The sequence below is a fragment of the Giraffa tippelskirchi genome, chromosome 7 (assembly GCF_054371585.1).
Source record: "Giraffa tippelskirchi isolate mGirTip1 chromosome 7, T2T-mGirTip1v1.2.pri, whole genome shotgun sequence".
In the NCBI taxonomy this organism is placed as follows: Eukaryota; Metazoa; Chordata; class Mammalia; order Artiodactyla; family Giraffidae; genus Giraffa; species Giraffa tippelskirchi.
In genome coordinates this window covers 147,565,659-147,585,491 of record NC_137281.1, presented here as the reverse complement: position 1 = coordinate 147,585,491, position 19,833 = coordinate 147,565,659, and the positions used below count along the sequence as shown (strand labels likewise).

Below are 19,833 nucleotides of genomic sequence, written 5' to 3'. Positions count from 1 at the left end.
GGGTGTGGGGAGGCCCCCTAGCATTGCCTTCTGTGACTCCTAGAGGGCGTGGTACACAGCCTAGCTGTCGCTAGCAATAGCTGCCAACTAAAAGGCAGCAAGCTTCTGCCAATGGGGTCAAAAAAAGGTCTTTGTGATCTATTTTACATGTGATAGGAGGCAGATGCCAGGTGACACAGTGTAGATTAGAGCACAAACTTGGGTCAGAATGTGTTTGTGTGTGTGTGTGTTAGTCGCTCAGTTGTGTCCGACTCTTTGTGACCCCATGAACTGCAGCCCACCAGGCTCCTCTGTCCATGGGATTCTCCAGGCAAGAATACTGGAGTGGGTTGCCATTCCCTTCTCCAGGGGGTCTTCCTGACCCAGGGATTGAACCCGGGTCTTCTGCATTGCAGGTGGATGCTTTAATGTCTGAGCTACTAGGGAAGCCCAATGCCTAGGTTTATATCCCAGCTCTGTCCCTTACTTGCTGTGCAACCTCAGACAAGTGGCTTAACCTCTCCGTGCCTGATGTTCTTATTTGATAAAAATGGGTTGAATAATAGTACCTACTCCATGGAGTTGTTGTAAAGATTAAATAAGATTGTATTACCTGTACTGGCAAAGAGTTTAACACCTGACACATAGGAGAACCTAATAAATGTTGGTGGGTGCCATTATTAATTTATCACATCTGAGATCAGAGCTAGCTGAAGCAGGACAGGGGCCCCATGACAGGACCCAGCCTCATAAATGTAAAGCCAGGGGGGTAGAATGTGGCACAGTTCGAGTATTAGGCAACTTAGAACCAACCAGCCAGCAAGCATTTATTGAGCACCTGCTGTGTACAAGACACAATGGCAGATACAAAAGGAAGCATGGGACATCTGTTGATTTGTTTCATCTTCTCCACCGAAGTGTAAGCTCTGTGAAGGTGGAGATGTGTTTTATTCATCACTGTAGCTGCCGCACCCAGCACAGTGCCTGGCACATAGTTGGTCCTTCCTAAACGCTGGTGAAAATAATAGCAGGTATGCATGAAAGCATACTGGCCCCTGTGTCCCCACAGCCTCTTTTTCTGCCTCCTGCTATAGCACCTCCCATCTAGTGAAAAGGTTTATGGCTGACCATTTGACTTCCTCACTAGATGGAGTGAGCAGGCAAAGCACCTGGTGCATACTGAGTGCTCAGAGATTGGGAGGATGGACAGAGGGATGGTCAGAGGACAGCAGAAGTGCCTAGGGAGTGGTGCAGACTCAGGTAATGTGTTTGGAGAGGAGACCAGGAATTGGTTGATGGTGATTGTTGTTGGGGTTGGGCAATCAGGGAAGGCTCACTGATGAGATGGGATGAAAGCTGGACTCTCAAAGATATCAGGAAGGGTGAAGAAGAGCATTCCAGACTGACCTGGTGCAACGCTAGTCACCAAACAGGATGGGCTAGGAGGGCAGAAGGTGATCCAATAGGGAACTGAGGTGCCGCCTCCATCGGAGAAGGGCCAGCCAATCACCAGGTACCACCACGGTGAGGTCAGCCCAGAAGGCCAGCTCCGTGTACCCACCCCCAAGCCTGCTAGAGGCTCAGAGAAAGAAGAGTGACTCCAGGCCTGAAAGGATGAGCAGGTTGAATCCTCTACAGCCTCCACACCCATATGGTCCCTCACCACCCCCATGGTTCCTTGTCCTTTCTGTGAATCAGCTGAAATCCTTAGGGAGATGGTCAAGTCTCTGTCACCCCCAGCTTCTACCAGCCATAGCTGATGGGCACCCAAGTGTTTCTGGTATCCCCAACCCCATGGCCTGCTTTTGGAAGAGAGTCACAGCCCAGAGAGAATGGCTTGCAGGGCATGGCACTGTCAGAGACTGGCTCTCTCTGAAGTCGGGGAGCAGTCCTGGCAGCAGAATGGGGACTGTTGTGGGCTGGGAAGCCAGCTCCCCTCCCCCCAAGCAGACCCTTCAGGGGGGCCAGCCAGCAGGGGCTGCCTTGCTGCAAATGACTCCCTTTGTCATTCTGTTTTGTTATGATTAAAAATGCATGTCGCAGGCGAGGCCCTGGAGTGGAACCCGGTTGAAAATTGAATCATTAATATTCCCCCTCCAGCTGATGCCCCGGTGCTTCCCAGACGGCTGTGAGTGGGAGGTATGCAACAGTTTCAGAGTCGGAGCAAGATGGGAAAGACTGAGGGCTACACCAGGCCCCCGACCCGAGGCTCACACCCCAACTCTTGAGATGGGAACAGGTGTCAGGCCAGATCTCAGCACCTAGAATTTTCTCTCCAATACTTTGGCCACCTGATGCAAAGAGCTGACTCATTTGAAAAGACCCTGATGCTGGGAAAGATTGAGGGCAGGAGGAGAAGGGGATGACAGGATCAGATGGTTGGGTGGCATCACCGACTCAATGGACATGAGTTTGAGTAGACTCCGGGAGTTGGTGATGGACTGGGAGGCCTGGCGTGCTGCAGTTCATGGGGTCGCAAAGAGTCAGACACAACCAAGTGACTGAACTGAACTGATCTCAGGCTCTGCTCATGGAGCTGTAAAGGAAACCAGTCTCTTCAAGACTGGACATGATGGCGGCCGCCCTGCTGGCTTCCTCTGCTGCCCCTCAACACGCTGCCTGGCCACCAGCCTTTCTACTCTTCCTGCTGTTCTTCGTTTTCTGCCTTGACCACTCTTCCTTCTGAGATTTATTATTCTCAGTTTTCTAATTCTTCTTATTAATAGCTAACATCTAATAGCACTTTCTGCCTGCCAGGCATTGTTTTAGGTCTTTATGAGCTTAATTCTCATAAGAAATTCAAGGGACAGAGTCTATGGACTGCTTCATTTTGCAGATAAAGAAACCTAAGCACAGAGTGGTTTAGCAACTTGCTCAAAGTCACACAGCTAGCAAGCAGCTCCAGACTTTGTATCCTTAATCCCTGGACTTGCGCTATCAAATTTGGCAGCCACACACTGAGTCCTTGAAATGCAGTTAGTCCAAACTGAAAAGGGCTGTGAGGGTAAAACAGACACCAGAGTTCAAGGATATGGTGCAAGAAGAAGAATCTAAAATATCTCGGCAATAGTTTTTACACAGATCACACGTTAATAACATTTTTCTATATTGAGTTAAGTAAAATATAAAATTAATTTTACTTGTTTATTTTGACTTTTTAAAATGTGGCCACTAGAAAATGTTAAATGATCCCCGTGGCTTCCATTCGTGGCCTGCATTCTATTTCCACTGGACCGCACCGCTCTAGCCTACACGGATCCTAATTTAGCTCTCTCCCAGTTACTCAGGCTGAAGCTTAAATGACACCTTCTAGGAGTGGCGGTCTCCATCCTCAGATAGAGGGTGCCCCAACCATCCTCTCATTTACTCGGGTAGCACTGGTTCCTCCCACTAGTCACATAATAGATGCTCCATAAATATTTGTGTAAAGAATGACCTGTAAATTGGTGGCGGGTAAGGGGGGGCAGCACTGTAGGCAAAGCTTTTTGATTTTCTTGACTCTTAAGTTGAGTTGAGAGGCAGGGGACCAATGCTACCTGCCCCAAGGCAATGACCATTGAGAGGTCTGGGGACTGGTCGCCTGTGGGCCAGACCAAGTTTAAGAGCAAGGAGACGCCTAGTCAGCACAGCCAGGGAGGCACCCCTCTCGGCCTTCAGGTCTAGGAACCAGCCGCGGGGCCCCCCCTTCAGAACTGCACAGACGGGGGCAGGGCTGAGACGGAATAAGGCTGGGTCTCCACCTACAGGTCAATGTGGAGATCTCTAGGTTAGCCCCTGGACAAGAGGACAGGCTGCTACAGAGCCCACCCCACCTCACCTCACATCATCCTTCAACCTGAGAACCTCGGAGGGCCCAAGTTCAGTCTCTATCATCCCACTGCACATGGAGGGGAAAAAAAAGTTGAAAGCAGGATCTTGCCGCTCTGAAACCCCCTCTCCAGCCCCTCACACCTCCTCCTCTCCGCCCCCATGTGGTTTTCCATTGAGCTATAGCTGACTTACAATACTGTATGTTTCAGGTATACAACATAGTGAGTCACAATTTTTAAAGATTATACTCATAGTTATGATAAGTGCACGGAGGTCAAACCAGTCAATCCTGAAGGAAATCAGTCCTGAATATTCATTGGAAGGACTGATGCTGAAGCTGAAGCTCCAATATTTTGGCCACTTGATGCGAAGAACTGACTCATTGGAAAAGACCGTGATGCTAGGAAGGATTGAAGGCAGGAGGAGACGGGGATGACAGAGGATGAGATGGTTGGATGGCATCACCGACTTGATGAACATGAATTTGAGAAAGCTCCAGGGGTTGGTGATGGACAGGGAAGCCTGATGTGCTGCAGTCCATGGGGTCACAAAGAATCAGACACAACTGAACGACTGAACTGACTGATACTTATTATGAAGTATTGCCTCTCTTCCCTGTGCTATAATATATATATCCTATTAGCTTACTTATTGGTGGCTCAGACAGTAAAGAGTCTGCCAGCAATGTAGGAGACCCGGGTTCCATCCCTGGGTGAGGAAGATTCCCTGGAGAAGGGCATGGCAACTCACTCTAGTATTCTTACCTGGAGAATCCCATGAACAGAGGAGCCTGGCGGGCTACAGTCCATGTTGCAAAGACTCAGACACAACTGAGTGACTAACACTTTCACTTCACTTTTCAGTCGGTTCCTCTTAATCCCATCCCGATGTCTTTAAGAGCAGGCACTAGGCAGATGGAGCCCTCCTCACAGCTGGCTCTGTGCTATGAACCTCACGATGTTAACTCATGAGAGCTAGGGACTCTTTCATCTCAAATTTACAGGTGAAGAAACTGAGGCACACAAAGGTGCCTAGCTGATGGAGCCAGGATATGATCTCAGGTCTTCTGATTCTAGAGCCCCCAATCCTAACCACTGGGTGATCACCACCGGGCACTAAGGTCAGGGGAAAACACTCAGCTCAGAGACAGGCTGTGAGGAGTCAGGAAAGGGCTGGTCCATTTCTAACGACCCCTCACAAGTTCAACCGGGTGGATTTGAGATGGCAGCTACAGGGGAGAGGGAGGAGGCTGGGAAAGCCTAGCCCTCTTGCGTTAGTCTTTGGAGGTCCATGCTCCTGTCTAGGCCCTTTTCCTTGAATTCCGAGCTGAGGTTTACCCTAACACCTTTCCTCTGGGGCAGGGCAAAGCCACCCACGGACTCGCTAGCAGGGCTGTGTCACTGTTGATCTGGGGGCACAAGAGATGAAGGCTGCAGTCCACGCAGTCCACGGGGTCGCAAAGAGTCGGACACGACTGAGCAACTGAACTGAACTGAACTGAGATGAAGGCTGAGCCCTCCATTGCCAGTCAGGCCCTCTGCGGGCCGGCCAGAATCTCCCGTGCGCCCTCAGCCTGCCCCCTCACCCACTCCCACCCCACAGAACCTGCCTCCTTTCGCCCCCCCTAGTCCTGGAATTCACTCTGCCTTTGCTTGTGCTGTTTCCCCCACTGGGGACACCCCCCCCCCAACTCCTGCCTCTCCTGTATTTGGTTTCAGATGGAAGCTCAGCTGGAATTCCGAATGCCTCACAGAGTCACCTGACAACCGCACCTGACTGAGGACCCACAGCCGCCAGGGGACGGAGGGCCTCTCCAAACGTTGACTCCCAGGCACCTGCTTGACTGCGGGAGAAAAGGGGCAGGGAGAGTGCCCCACACAGAGCAGGGGCGGCCCCGGCCTGGGGCTCCCTCAGCCTCACTTCAGGGATGCACTTAGCCGCCTGTGTGGCCCCTGCAGACTTGGAGGGGTCTTTGGGTGGTCACCCACACCGTTCTGCCAACTGAAGTACAAGGCCGTTCTTTGGGGGCATTCTGAGTGGCCACCTCCATCACCATGTCCAGGCTGGACGCCAGTCAAGGTGCAGGGGTTCGGCCCTCGGGCAGACAGAGACCTGGCTTCGGGGACCCCACTTGTAAGATTTCTGGGCCTCAGCCCCTTAGGCCCTGGAGGGTCATAGAGTGTAGGCTTCTCAGAGCCCAGAGCCTCTTCAGAAACCCAGGGCCCCTCCCTGCACCATGGAAAGTCCGGACGCCTTGCCACGGGGTGGCTGCCGCCCGAGGGCTGGCAAGCCGGTGTCAGGCACCCGCCCGCCCGTGGGAAGGGGGTGCCCAGCCAGTGGGGGAGACGGGCGCGGGCAGGGGCGTCGCTCATTCGCTCCTCCGGTCCCCACCCCTTCGCCCCAGACCCTCACCCCGCCCCGCCCTCGGCCACGCTCCGTCCCCTCCCTGCCTCCCCCGCCCCCACCTCCCGAAGGACGAGCCAAGTTATTACAATAATGAATTAGCCAAGCCGCCTACTGCCGCCACTGGCGAAGACAATTATCCCCCCGCACATCCCTAGCCGCTGCCGGCTCCCTCATAAAGACAGGCTTTTGGGGCCGCTTTGTGCTTTGATTGGAAATGAAGAGATTGCTAATTAGGGAACACCTGCTGGGACCCGGGCTGGCTGGAACAAACGGCAGGACCGGGACGGACTGAACGGCCATTTAAGGCAGGGGCTGTGTGTGCTGAGAACACTGGGGTCGGCTCGCCCTCCGCACCCCCGGGGTGGGGGTGAGAGGAACCAGGAGAGCCCGAGCCACATGGGCACCCCAGCAGTTTAACCCCACCCCCCGTCACCCCCACCTCGGAGCCGTAAACAAAATCTAGACATTTTATGGAGCTTTTCACCTTTTAAAGGATGCTAATTTGTTTATGGGCGACTGTAATCCTGCTTGGGTTTGCATAGGTCAGTGCCTGGCTGGTGCCAGACATGGTTTGAGCTGTGCACAGCTGTTTCCAGCTGCGCTGGCCAGTGTGGAGGGGCGCAGCGCCTCCAGCTCCCTGCAGAGGGACAGGGTTGGGGAAGGGGCGCACAGAGGTGACCTGCTGGCACCAGGAGGGCCTGGTGGCGGTGACAGTCAAGGACATGAGGTCAAAAGGGGATTAAACCTGAGCCTGACTCGATTATTTAGTCTTCAGCCGGCAACCACCTTCTCCTCACTCAGTCCCCGGCCCTGGGAAAAACAAGCCCATCGGTGGCCCCTTTCCCAGAATGAAAATCCAATTTAACAGTGGAGTTAGTGGGACCCGGTGGCCAAACAGATACCCAATTGTTTTTTTCCTAAATATTGTAAATACTGACTGGGAGGGGGAAGCCCCAGGGAACTCAGTGGTAAAGAATCCACTTGCCTAAGCAAGGAGATGTGGGTTCAGTCCTTGGCTTGGGAAGATCCCCTGGAGGAGGGCATGGCAACCTACTTCAGTATTCTTGCCGGGGGGAAAATCCCAAGGACAGAGGAGCCTGGCAGGCTGTGGGGTCGCAAAGAGTCGGACACGATTGAGCGACTGAGTACCCAGGCGCTGAATACGAAACTCCCAACTCTCTCCAGCCATGCTGAGCAGACAGGTCCCTTCACAACCTGACTTTCCAGTCGTTGCTGTCTCTCTGAACTGGACTCACAAAAGTGTTTTGAGTAACAAGTGTGTGCACTGAGGATTACACACACACACACACACACACATTCCTTTAGAACATTCTTTTGAATGTTCACAACACAGTTTCAAGAGATCTCAGCTTTAGCAGGAAGACACGTAGCTGTAAGTTTCCTGGGGGACTGTAGAAGGGGGTTCAAGGTCCAGGATGACCCGGGCTCGAGAGGTGACTTCTAGTAGAGGGAACGTGAGAGAAGGCTTCTCTGAGAAGGGGATAAACAGTCGTAAATATGTCTGTGGGAGCCGGGACACGGGACACAGGAGTGCCACCCAGCCTGGCCTGTGTTCAGGAAAATAGAGTGCTTCAGCGGAGCTAGCGCCTGGGGCTGAAGGGCAGTGAAGGGCAGGAGGGAGGTGGAGGTGAGGGCAGGGCCTAGGAGGTGTGCTGAGGGCCCGGGGGGATCTGGCCACAGTAGGGTTTGCAGACACCCACTTTTCCAGAGATGGTGGTTGTGGACACTGACTCAGGGGTTGGGGGGGTTCAGTGGCCTCCCAGCAGCACGCTGTACTGCTGAGCCAATTCTACATTTGTGGTTCCTAAAACACATGAGTGCGTTTGGAGCACTTATGAAAATACATGAGAAGTATCTCAGTAACCCCTTTGCTCTCTCCAGGAGGTGAGGATCCTCACAAAGTCCTGTATTGGCGTGAGCACTGGACCGACAGTCCTGACTACTGGCCTCAGTTTTTCCACCTACAGAATGGGGAAGTATTTGTTACTCGTTTGGGGTCTCTTACAGCTTTGACATTCCATAATTCTACTAAGAATTGCACAGTGTTGAGATGCAATACAAGAAAGGCAGTTAAAAGTGTAAGGGTTACCAGAAATAAATCCTGGCAAATATGGTCAAATGACTTTCGACGAGGGTGTCAAGACTATTCAATAAGGAAATAGTCTTCAACAAACGGTGCTGGGAAAACTGGATATCCACATGCAAAAGAAGGAAGTCGGACCCTTAGCCAACACTGTACACAAAAATTCACCTGAAGACCTAAATGTAAGACCTAACACTATAAAACTCTTCGAAGAAAACATAAGCAAAGCCTCATTACAATAGATATGCAATGATTTCTTGAATATGACACCAAAGGCACAAATGGGACAAATGGGGGAAAAAGAAGACAAATTGGAATTCATAAAGATTAAAAACTTCCATGCATCAAAGGACATCATAAGGGGCTTCCCTGGTGGCTCAGTAGTAAAGAATCTGCCTGCCAATACAGAAGACACAGGTTCGATCCCTGATCTGGGAAGATCTCACATGTTGCAGAGCAACTAAGCCAGCGCACTGCAATTATTGAGCCTGTGCTCTAGAGCCCAGGAGCCCCAACTACTGAAGCCCTCACACCCTAGAGCCCATGTTCTGCAGAAGAGAAGCCACCGCAATGAGGCACCTTCACATCGGAACTAAAGATTAGCCCCCCACTTGCCACAACTAGAGAAAAGCCCACGCAGCAGCAAAGATGCAGCACAGTCAAAATAAATAAATAAAATACTACTAATAATTTTTAAAAACCAAAGGACACCATCAACAGAGTGAAAAGGCAACCTACAGAATGGGAGAAAATGTTTGCAAATCATATATTTGATAAGGGATTAATAACCAGAATATATAGAGAACTCAAAACTCAACAGCAAAAAGCGCTAAACAACACAATTGAAAAACAGGCAAAGAACTTGATTAGCTATTTCTCCAAAGAAGGTGTACAAATGGCCAATACACATGTGAAAAGACCATCATTATTAATCTTTAGGGAAACACAAGTCAAAAACACAGTGAGATAACACCTCACATCCATTAGGATGGCTACTGTCAAAAAAACCCAAAACAAACAAATTTGAAAAATGGAAAAAAATTAAGTGTTGATGAGGATGTGGAGAAGTTAGAACTTTGTGCACTGCTGGTGAGAATGTAATATAATACAGTCACTATGGAAACAGTATGACAGTTCCCCAAAACATTAATAATAGGGTTACCATACAATCAGGTGATTCAATTTCTGGGTATATAATTCAGAAGAATTGAAAGCAGAGTCTCAAAGTTATCTATACATCATTGTTCATAGCAGCATTATTTACAATAGCTAAAATGTAGAAACAACCCAAGTGTTCACTGGCAGATGAAGAGCTAAACAATTAGTGGTATATATACACAATGGGATACTTTGTCATTGTTCCGTGTCGGACTCTTTGCCACTTCATGGACTGCAGCATGCCAGACCTCCCTGTCTTTCACGATGGAATACTATTCAGCCTTTAAAAAACAAGGAAATTCTAGTTTATCCTACAATATGGATGAACCTGGAGGACATCATTTTAGTAGAATAAGTCAGTCACAAAAAGACAAATAGTGTATGATTCTGCTTATATAAAGTAATCAAGGCAGTCTTCATCATGGAGACAGAAAATACAAACATTATCACCAGGGGCTGAGGTGCAAGAGGATGGGAAGTATTGTTTGGCCACAGAATTTCAGTTTTACAAGATGAGAAAAGTTCTGGAGATAGACAGTTGTGAGAGTTGTACAACAGTATGAATGAACTTAAAATATCACTTAAAGAGGGTTAAGATGATAAATCTTATGTTATATATATTTTATAATAAAAAAAGCTGGAAAATAAAACAAAGCAAGAAAGGTGCAACATATACTATCAACCACTTTTTAAAAATTTTAAGTTTTTGAATATATATATATATATACTTGTGGTTCAAATATTGAAATATATATAAAAGTATGCAAAAAAAGCATACATTTTAGAGAGAGAGACTAGTCTCAACTCCTATTGCTGCCACTCAGCAGCTGTGTGGCTTAGAAGCATTGGTCTAACTCCTCTGGGCCTCATCGTTCTCATCTGTGCAATGGGGAAATTTTAGCACCTGCTTCCTAGGGTTGCTGAGCTTGAGAAGGAACAACAGGACGCTGGAGCACCAAGCATGGTGCGTGCTTGCTCAGTGAGGGGACTGCCCCTTCCTCCCTTTCTTCCTCTCCCTCCCTTCCCCATCATCATCACGAGCTATGTACTTTTACATGCAGTCAGGTTAGAAAAAACCCATCCCTAGATTAGTGTCAATATCCTTTCAGTACAATTCATCAAGTATCTCTGCTTTGAGAGTCAGCTATACCATTATCCCCTTTGACTCATGTGTGAATGGATATCTTCTTTCAGGAGCTTCTAGACCTGTCAGGGGCTTTCTCAGATGGCTCAGTGGTAAAGAATCTGCCTGCCAATGCAGGAGATGTGAGTTCAACCCCTGGGTGGGGAAGATCCCCGGGAGAAGGAAACAGCAACTCACTCCAGTTTTCTTGCCTGGAAAATTCCAGGGACAGAGGAGCCTGGCGGGCTGCAGTCCATGGGATCACAAAGAGTCAGACACCACTGAACGACTGAGCACACGGGCACGCAGAGCTGTCAGAGAGAAAAGGAAAAGCTGGTAGAGCCCCTCCCTGACCTGGGGCCTGTGCCCCCGGTGGGACATGCAGGGTCTGTGCCCCCGGTGGGACATGCAGGGTCTGTGCCCCTGGTGGGACATGCAGGCAGACAGGGGTGTGAGAGGGCCTCCCGGTTGAGGGTCCTTCGCCAAATGCTGGCACAGGCCAGGCAATGTGAGCCTCTGGTATTGAAGGACAGTGGGCCCTCTGCCAGGCAACTGGGATAGGCCCCCAAGAGACACAGAAACATAAGCCCCCCGATGGGCTGAAGGCACAGCTGTGAGGTCACTCAGCCTGGGCTGTGTGAGCCCAGGCAACTGCCAAAAGTTGCGGCTGGGGTCCTGGAGACCAAGCTGGTGCTGGGCCCGGGCACAGTGACTTCGGCAGATGGTGGCTGTGGACCCCAGAGCCCTCCATCTACCCAGGGAAGCAAACATGCCAGTGCCAGGCTCTGGGAAGAGCTGCTGGCAGGAAGGTGCATTCTTCTCACACTCTGTGGCTGGCCCAGCCAGGGATGAAACCTGTGTGGCCTTTGCAATGTGTCATGGGGTCCTGAAGGAGGAGGAGGCTCGAGGAATCCCTTGGCAACGTTTTCCAAAGCGAACCTCATTCCTACTCTCTTCCCATGTCTGTGATCACATTCTGGAGTCAGCGGAAGTTCAGACTAGACTAATTCTGTTATCATCAGGCCTCCCCCAAACCCCCTGAAGGGTTTGTATCCATGAAAACCTTGTGGTACTTGCATGCATGTGCGTATGTGCTTGCTCAGTCATGTCCGACTCTGTGCGACCCCATGGACTATAGCCCAACAGCCTCCTCTGTCCATGGGATTCTCCAGGCAAAAATACTGGAGTGGGTTGCCATGCCCTCCTCCAGGGGATCTTCCTGATCCAGGGATCGAACTGGGATCTCTTGTGTCTTTTGGACTGCAGACAGATTCTTTACCACTGCACTACCTGGGAATTCCCACAGTAATCATGGTCCGAGAACTTTAGACGCTGAGCCGTGAGGAGGGCAGAGCTCCTAAGCCCAGTCCCGAGCCCACGCTTCCTCCTGCCTCACCTCACTTTATCCTCACAACCTCCCCACAAGACTGGACTTGATCACCCCCTCTGCACATGTGAGAAAAAGTACAAAGAGGCACATGAACTTGCCAGAGACAATGAACCAAAGACAAGGCAGAGCCAGCCCTGGAGCTCAGGTTTGCCCTAGTCTAAAACCTAAACAACACATGAAATAGCACAGACATCACTTTGCAGACAAAGGTCCATATAGTCAAAGTTACGGGTTTTCCAGTAGTCATGTACAGATGTAAGAGTTGGACCATAAAGAAGGCTGAGCACCGAAGGATGCTTTTGAATTGTGGTGCTGGAGAAGATTCTTGAGAGTCCCTTGGACAGCAAGGAGATGAAACCAGTCAATCCTAAAGGAAATCAACCCTGAATATTCACTGGAAGGACTGATGCTGAAGCTGTTAACTTCGATACTTTGGTCATCTGATGGGAAGACCCTGACACTGGGAAACATCAAGAGCAGGAGGAGAAGGGGACAACAGAGGATGAGATGGTTGTATGGCATCACCTACACAATGAACATGAGTTTGAGCAAGCTCTGGGAGGTAGTGAAGGACAGCAAAGCCTGGGATGCTGCAGTTCATGGGGTTGCAGAAAGTCAGACATGACTGAGCGACTGAACACCAACAATGCTGACATCAGGCCACCAGGTAGGCTCCTTCAGCACAGGGGCGTCACTGTGTCTTGAAGTTCTCTTTTTGTTGTGATAGTGCAGAATGCAGACCATGCTGGGGACAGAATTGTGGGTGGCATTCTAGGTGGATATGTAAGGAAGGGCTGAGCAGGGAATTCCCTGGTGGTCCAGGGGTTAGGACTCGGTGCTTTCACTACTGAGGCCCAGGTTCAATCCCTGGTTGAGGATCTAAGATCCTGCAAGCTGTACGGCCAAAAGGGCTGGACAGTTGGCACACAGAGTGAACACCTGTGTCCATGAGCACAGCCGTGAACATCTTTATGCTCTGCGTGCACGATACCATGTGGAAACCATGATGGGTGCTGAACATTCCGGATGGGGGTACTTTCCTGTTGGGCTTTACACCATTAGGGCAGTTCTAGGGTGGAGGTGTCTGAAAATATCAGAGAAGATGTGTTTTGGCATCTTCTCGGGGAGGGCTTGGGGAAGGATGTGCATGACAGTGGGTGGATGAGAGGAGGAGATGGAGGAGGGCAGAGGTGCTCACGGAGGAGAAGCATCAAGCCCTTGGGGACTGTGTTGAGCTGGGCAACCTGGACTTGCTGGGCCAGCATCCCCTCAGGGACCTGACCTCAGTGTCCCCAGAATCGGGTACCCAAGCCCTGTTGGTTTAGTAATGAGATAACATGGACTAAGGAGGGAACAAAAGATGATTTGAAACTCATATTTGCCATTTGCAGGTCTGCAGTGCTCTCAGGTCGGCTGATGTGAGAGCCTGTGTTCCTTCAGCTGCACATTGGAGATAACAAGTCCTTCAGGGTTTGCGGTGGCCATCAGATGCAGTAATACACAGAGACCCTGCCCCGTACTCTAGGCATGGTCCCTCAGCATACAAGGTTTCCTCTTTCTTTACACATCCCCTGGTCTCTCCGCTGAGGCAGCCAGATAGGCTGCAACCAAGTACAATATGCAGGTGACCCCTCTCTCCTCAAGCCTCCTCCAACGAATTTCAAACTCAGAAACAAAATCCAAGAACTGATCTTTCCATATGTTCTCCACACAGAACCAGGCATATGGCCATTTATAAGTATGCTGCTCGGTAAGTGGGCTTCCCAGGTGGCGCGGGGGTAAAGATTTCGCCTGCCAATGCCAGAGACGCAGGAGACGCAGGTTTGATCCCTGGGTCAGGAAGATTCCCTGGAGTAGGAAATGGCAACCCACTCCAGTATTCTCACCTGAAAACTCCCATGAACAGAGGAGACTGGTGGGCTACAGTCCATGGGGTCACAAAAGAGTCGGACACAACAGAGGGACTGAGCTCAGCACACACACTGTAACAGGCAGTGCCTACGTGCCCCATCCTGGCTTTTGGCGCAAGGCAAATCATAGGCCAGAAGTCTCTGCTACAAGGAGACTCTTAATTTCATCCAAGGGACCTAGAGGGAAGCGGTCCTCTGAGGAAGAGGAAGAGAATATTTCTGAATCTCTTTCCAGCTCCCACAGAGTGAAGGCAGGAGGTGGCGAGTGACTCCCTCTTCCTCTGCCTTTGCTGAGCAAAATCAGCCGTGCAAGAGGTGGAAGGCAGCTCCGAGCTTCGGCATCTTCAGAGTCCCTGGCTTTGTAACCTGCCACCTTCAACCCCCAGGTGCTTTGCAACGGCTCTTCCTGGAGCTCCGCCAGGGTAGTGATGAAATCCACCATCAAATTCCAGAGTGACCCACAAGGAGGTGCCGAGACTGAGGCCCACACGTACCGCGTCTCTGCAGTAGACGCTGCTGGTGTCCTGCTCAGACCCGTTGGCCCCCACACCCGTGGTGTGCCTGCCCATCTCTAGCTGCTAAGGACTACGGCCTTCTCCTGGGAATTGCCCTTGAGCAGTGGGAGCCTTCTTGGTCCAGGGGGTCTGGGATGTTATTCCCTCACCTTAGGACAGTTCCCAACCAATGACTGACTTATATGGTGGTGCAGCTGGCCAGTACGCTTGCCTCAAGGTGGGACAACCCTGGAGTGTAATTCATGCTCCAGAGCTCCCCGTGGGGTCAGGCTGAGCTAGATCTCAGCTGAATTTACACCCTTACTCAGTCCCTCCCCAGCCCTCTCCTTCCTCACTCCCCTACAGGTGTCTCCAGGCAGCACCCTCTCAATACATCTCTCTCCCAGACTTTCCATTCGAGGCTCTGCTTCTAGGGACACTGACCAAGGACACTCTCCTCCCCGACATCTCTGGAATCTTCCCCAAACAGCCGGGGTGACGGTGCTGTTGCAGGAAGGCGGACTCTTTCCAGGCTCTTGTCTAACAGTCAGAAATGAATTGTCTGAGGAGACACACAAGAGACTGACAAAGCAAGCGACTTTATGGGGAAGGGACACCCGGGCGGAGAGCGGCAGGGTGAGGGAACCCAGGACTACTCTGCTACGTGGCTCACAGTCTCAGGTTTTATGGTGAGGAGATTAGTTTTTGGGTTTTCTTTGATCAATCACTCTGATGCAGAGTCCTTCCTGGTGGTGCCCACATCGCTCTGCCAAGTTGGATGCCAGCGGGAAGGGTTCTGGGAGGTGGTAGGACATGTGGTGTCTCCTTTTGACCTTTCCCAAATTCTTCCAGTTGGTGGTGGCCTATTAGTTTCATGTTCTTTACCAGGTCCTCCTGTTGTAAAATAACTCATGCTGATGGTTACTATGGCACCTGGCCGGGATGAGTGGTTTCAGTCAGTGTGGTTCCCCTGACAGTGGAACCACAAACAAGGCAAATGCCAAAGTATCTAGAAGAGACAGCTGCACACCCATCAGATGAAGAGGCAACAGTTTAAACAAAAGACTCACCCAATCTGGGGAAAATGCTGGCCTTGGATCTGCAAAGGCCCCAGAAGTAGGAGACAGCACTATTGGTGTTCTCTGTGTCACTGTTATTGGGGAAGGAGAGCCTGGATCAAGGCCATGATTCAGGAGACCAGCAGATTCTGCAGTTCATACTAATAGTTTGTCTGACGCAGCTGGGGAGCCAGTGGCCTCCACCAAGAACAACCATAGTCCCTTCAAAAAGCAGCTCCCTCCCCAACACACCCTAAGAACCTCAGACAAGGTGGGAAACAGAGTCCTCAAGGCAAGCAAGTACTTCAGAGAAATTCTCTACTGGATTGTCTAAGCAACTTCAGTGGAGGTTCTCAGGGTGACACCATGGCCTGGGGACAAGGGGGAAGCGAGAAACATCAGGAATCACAGCAGCGACTAAGACATCCGTTAGCATTTCACTGCAAAGGCCGGATGACCACCCATCACCCTCCACCCGCTGTATTCAGAAGGCAGATGGCAGGCTGTGAGCGCCCCTTAAGGATGAGGGAAACCAGAGGAAAGTCAGAAAACCGATGAACCTGTACCCACAGAAGCGCATGGACAGGGAAATGATAAACTCTTTGTCCCAAACAGTGGGCACATGCTGGACTTCACCCAAGGTGGGGAGATATTATAACTCTGCTCCGGGATGTGATTAGTATCCCAAGAGCCAACGTGAGTGGATCAAAAGGAGCTAAAATTCACAGGAGACTAGGCAGGAAGTCCAGCCATCCAAGGCTGTGGCATTGGCACTGGTGAGAGACCTCTCCTCCCTTGTCTTACTCCCTCAATTAAAAAAAAAAAAAGAAGTGTGGATTACAGATGGCGCAGCCCAGACAAGAGGGAAGGTGAATAGCAACCGACAGGAAGGCAGGAGCAGGAAAGGGGTGCAACTCAAGTGTCAAGTTTACAAAGCAGATGTAGCTCTCGGAAGACAAAGGCAGGACAGATGACGTGCGGCTAGAGCAAGGTGGGGAAAAAGACAAAACGGGAAACATAAGATGAAAACACTCTTGATGGGCCAGTTGGAGGGAGGACATAAAGGCAGAAGTGGGAAAGGTGATGGGGGAGCAGGCAAGCAACAGTCAGAATAAAGCAGGAGAAAGAAAATGTGCTTTCTAAAAGAGCATACTGCATCATGGGAGCCTTTAAAGTCTGCCCATTTTAGCCACAGGTTAGGTCTACATGTTACCAATATAGTTACCAGTTCCCTCGAAGAGGTTTAAAACACTGATGTAGGGGAAAGACTGTTAGCAGTGTCAAAGGAGAGCTAAGGGGTAATCAACAGAGGTCTCCCTTGACAGAAGCATCTGCGTTGTAATATTTACAAGGATGTAGGGACTTGGGGAAGAAGAGCTAGAATTGTAGGCTCTTTTTTCAGGTCTGTTAAGGGACACAGCCGACACTTTTCAAGAAAATGAATAACAACTTCAAAAATGGTGGACCAAGTTCAATGTATCAACCAAAGGGTACTGCTGTGGTTTTCACTGGTTGGGTGCTTGCACTTAGTCCTGCACTATGTTGTGATACTACACAGGGTGATAGCAGACCCTACAACTTACTCCCTGGGTCACCTTAAGTAAGGTCCTCAGTGCCTCTGTCTCCTCTTCTGTAAAATGGGAATAATAATAAAACTTTCAGCTGTTACAGGGACAAAGTAAGATAAGCTATGTAAAGTTTCCAGCATATAACAGGCCCTTGATAAATGCCTTTTTCCTTCTCCCATACTCTGAAGAGTAGTTGCAGAGATGGAACACGTGGAAAAGTCAAAAAACAAAGCAAGCAGTAAACAACAATGCAAGGAAACTGGAAAGGAATGTTTCCAGGAAATGTCATGTTTAGGTACCAGGTAATGGTACTGTTAACATTCAGTGAGATTGTTGTCAGGAAACAAAAAATATGGAACCCTTCACAACATGGAGCAAAAGAATGATGCTGAAGATTTTTTTAAGGCTTTAAATTCGTAATGTGGTTCATCTGCAATGGGAAAACTGCTGGTTAAAGGAAATATGAGGTTTTAGGGGATAGAGAACAAAGCATGTCCCCAGGCTCAGTATGGAAATGACAGCGACCCAAGACCACCTGAGCTGTGAAAGTCCAATTGTCAGAACCGTCCTTCTGGGAGATTTTGGTGGAGGACTCGGAAAGGGGCCTGAGATCAAGGGTCCAGGTTATAAAGGAATCACTTTATAAGTTTCATGAAACGGCAAAGACAGAAGTGAAAGGGGCACAAGGGATCAATGGAAGTAGAGTTGGGGACTTACGGGAGACTATTTTAGAAATAAGTTAGAGAAAAAGAATTGTCACACAGAGATTAATGATAAAATCAAGGCCATTTAGTAAAAAAATAAGAAAAAAAATCTGTATAAGGAAGCACATAGGGACCCAGAAAATGGATAAGGGATATTTTGTGCTCTGAGGTCTCTTTATTTAGCAAGTCTCCAAGTTTAATATTTTTAAATTAATAGACTATGATGGAGAGGGGGGAAAAAAAGAACAGAAACAGACAGCAGAATGGTCATACAAAGAAGTAGGTATGGCAGTTGGGAAATCATGTCATTCCTAAAAGGTGTTTTCAGTGGGTTGGTTTTCAACAGCTCAATTTATATGTTGCTGAAAGATTTTCCAGTTCACACCATGAAGGCACTAACCACCGCCCCTGACCAATGAGGGAGGACACAGAGGGGGGAAATTCAAGCCCTGGAGAACTGTGGCAATTCTGGAAGCAGCCAAGTCGATACTGGGGTTGGGGGCGTTGGCATTCACTGTCAGTTCTTTCATTAGTACCTTCAAAGGCAAGTTGGGTGCTTGACTTGTCCAGGCACAGTGCTGGGTAATAGCACCAGCAGTCCCTGCCCACGGAGGCTTCATGCTGAACGGGAAACCACCACACAGACAGCTGTGGTTCAGGATGACCGCTGCCCGGGTGGGACACAGGGGAGCTTCAGAGCCACACACCCAGGGGGGCACTTGGAGGTGATCCAGTCCACCCATTCCTTTTACACGTGAAATAAACAGAGGCAGAGAGAAACCAAGCGGCTTGTACACAGTCATCAGGCAGTGGCAGAGTTGGGAACAGGGCAGTGGCTTCTGGAAGAAAAATGTAAGAGCTTGCTCCATATACTGCCGTAGAAATCAGTTTTATTTCCATAAATGGTTTGGTAGCCTCCACAACAGTGTCCAACCGCATTGGTAGAGCGTCACATTTCAAGGTACTATATCAATCTGATATTTTTAGCAGATGGATTCCACAGGTCTTGTTATAACGCATCCACCTGGCTTCCCTCTGCCCCCACTCCCCACCTTCAATGATCGGGCAAATTCACCACCCCCCTCCCTCAAATGCTGAGGTACAGCATCTCTGCATGTTTTCAACTTTATATAAATGCTACAATCCTATCTCTAGAAACTCCTGAATGCCTTTCTCCTTTATCAATGCTGCTGACTCTTCAAATCCACCAAGACGTCCCATTAGATTAACGGTTGCTTCCGTCCCTAAGGGCAGAGAGCCAAGGGGAGATTCTGATGAGAAAGACGCCACCATCCTCAAGAGCAGACCTTGAACTTGCAGGGGCCAATATCCATCTCCTGATCCTTTTCCACGTGGTGCTTGGTTCCTACTGACTTCCAAAGGAGCAACAGCAGATGGGCATCTGAAGGCAGAATTAACTCAAGAGTCATTACATGAGGGTGTTGTCAATTGAGTGCCCTGGAGTAAATAGTAATTACATGTTCCTTGAAGATTGCTCTCAGCCTGAGACGGGGAAAGAAGAGAGTCATGGCTGACTGACCACAATACCCTTAACATGCACACATGCGCACAAGCACACAGGCCGGTCACCAGTCTGGATTTGGAAATTTCCCCTAAGATTACGTGATGTCGCTTCTACAAGTTCCTTGAAATGTACCAATTGGGCCCCCTTGGAGACATCAAAAATTACTCTGATCTATTCCCATTTTTCTTTCCTCGCTAAGCACTCCCTAAATATGCACCATCAAATATGTGGAAAATAAGCTATTCCCACTCCGTTACATTGTACAGGAAGAGGAATTGTCTCTGTGACATCACCGCACTCCTGGACACACAAAACAACCCATCTCGGAGACTTCCCTGGTAGTCCTGTGGTTAAGACTCCATGCTCCCAATGTAGGGGGCCTGGGTTCGAACCCTGATGAGAGAACTAGATCCCACACCCCACAAGGAAGGCTACGTGCTGCAACTAAGAGCCTGCAGGCTGCAATGAAGATCCTGTGAGCTACAAGTTGACCCAGTGTAGCCACACACACAAAAAGAAAGAAAACCCATCTATTCCAATCTCACAGCTGGACTTCAGCAGCCATCTATGCTAGGCCATGGAGAACAGATTTCCCTGAGGGAGA

General features: G+C 49.7%; 1 protein-coding gene across 1 annotated transcript in view; it reads right to left on the bottom strand.

Annotated features, from left to right (window-relative positions):
- ESRRB (estrogen related receptor beta) overlaps positions 1-19,833 on the bottom strand; it is a 182,024-nt gene that overhangs the window by 153,051 nt on the left and 9,140 nt on the right. The window contains exon 2 of the mRNA XM_081509374.1: positions 10,779-10,891. Coding sequence (XP_081365500.1) covers positions 10,779-10,837 — 59 coding nt within the window. The 5' untranslated portion in view covers positions 10,838-10,891. The remainder of the gene's footprint in view (positions 1-10,778; positions 10,892-19,833) is intronic.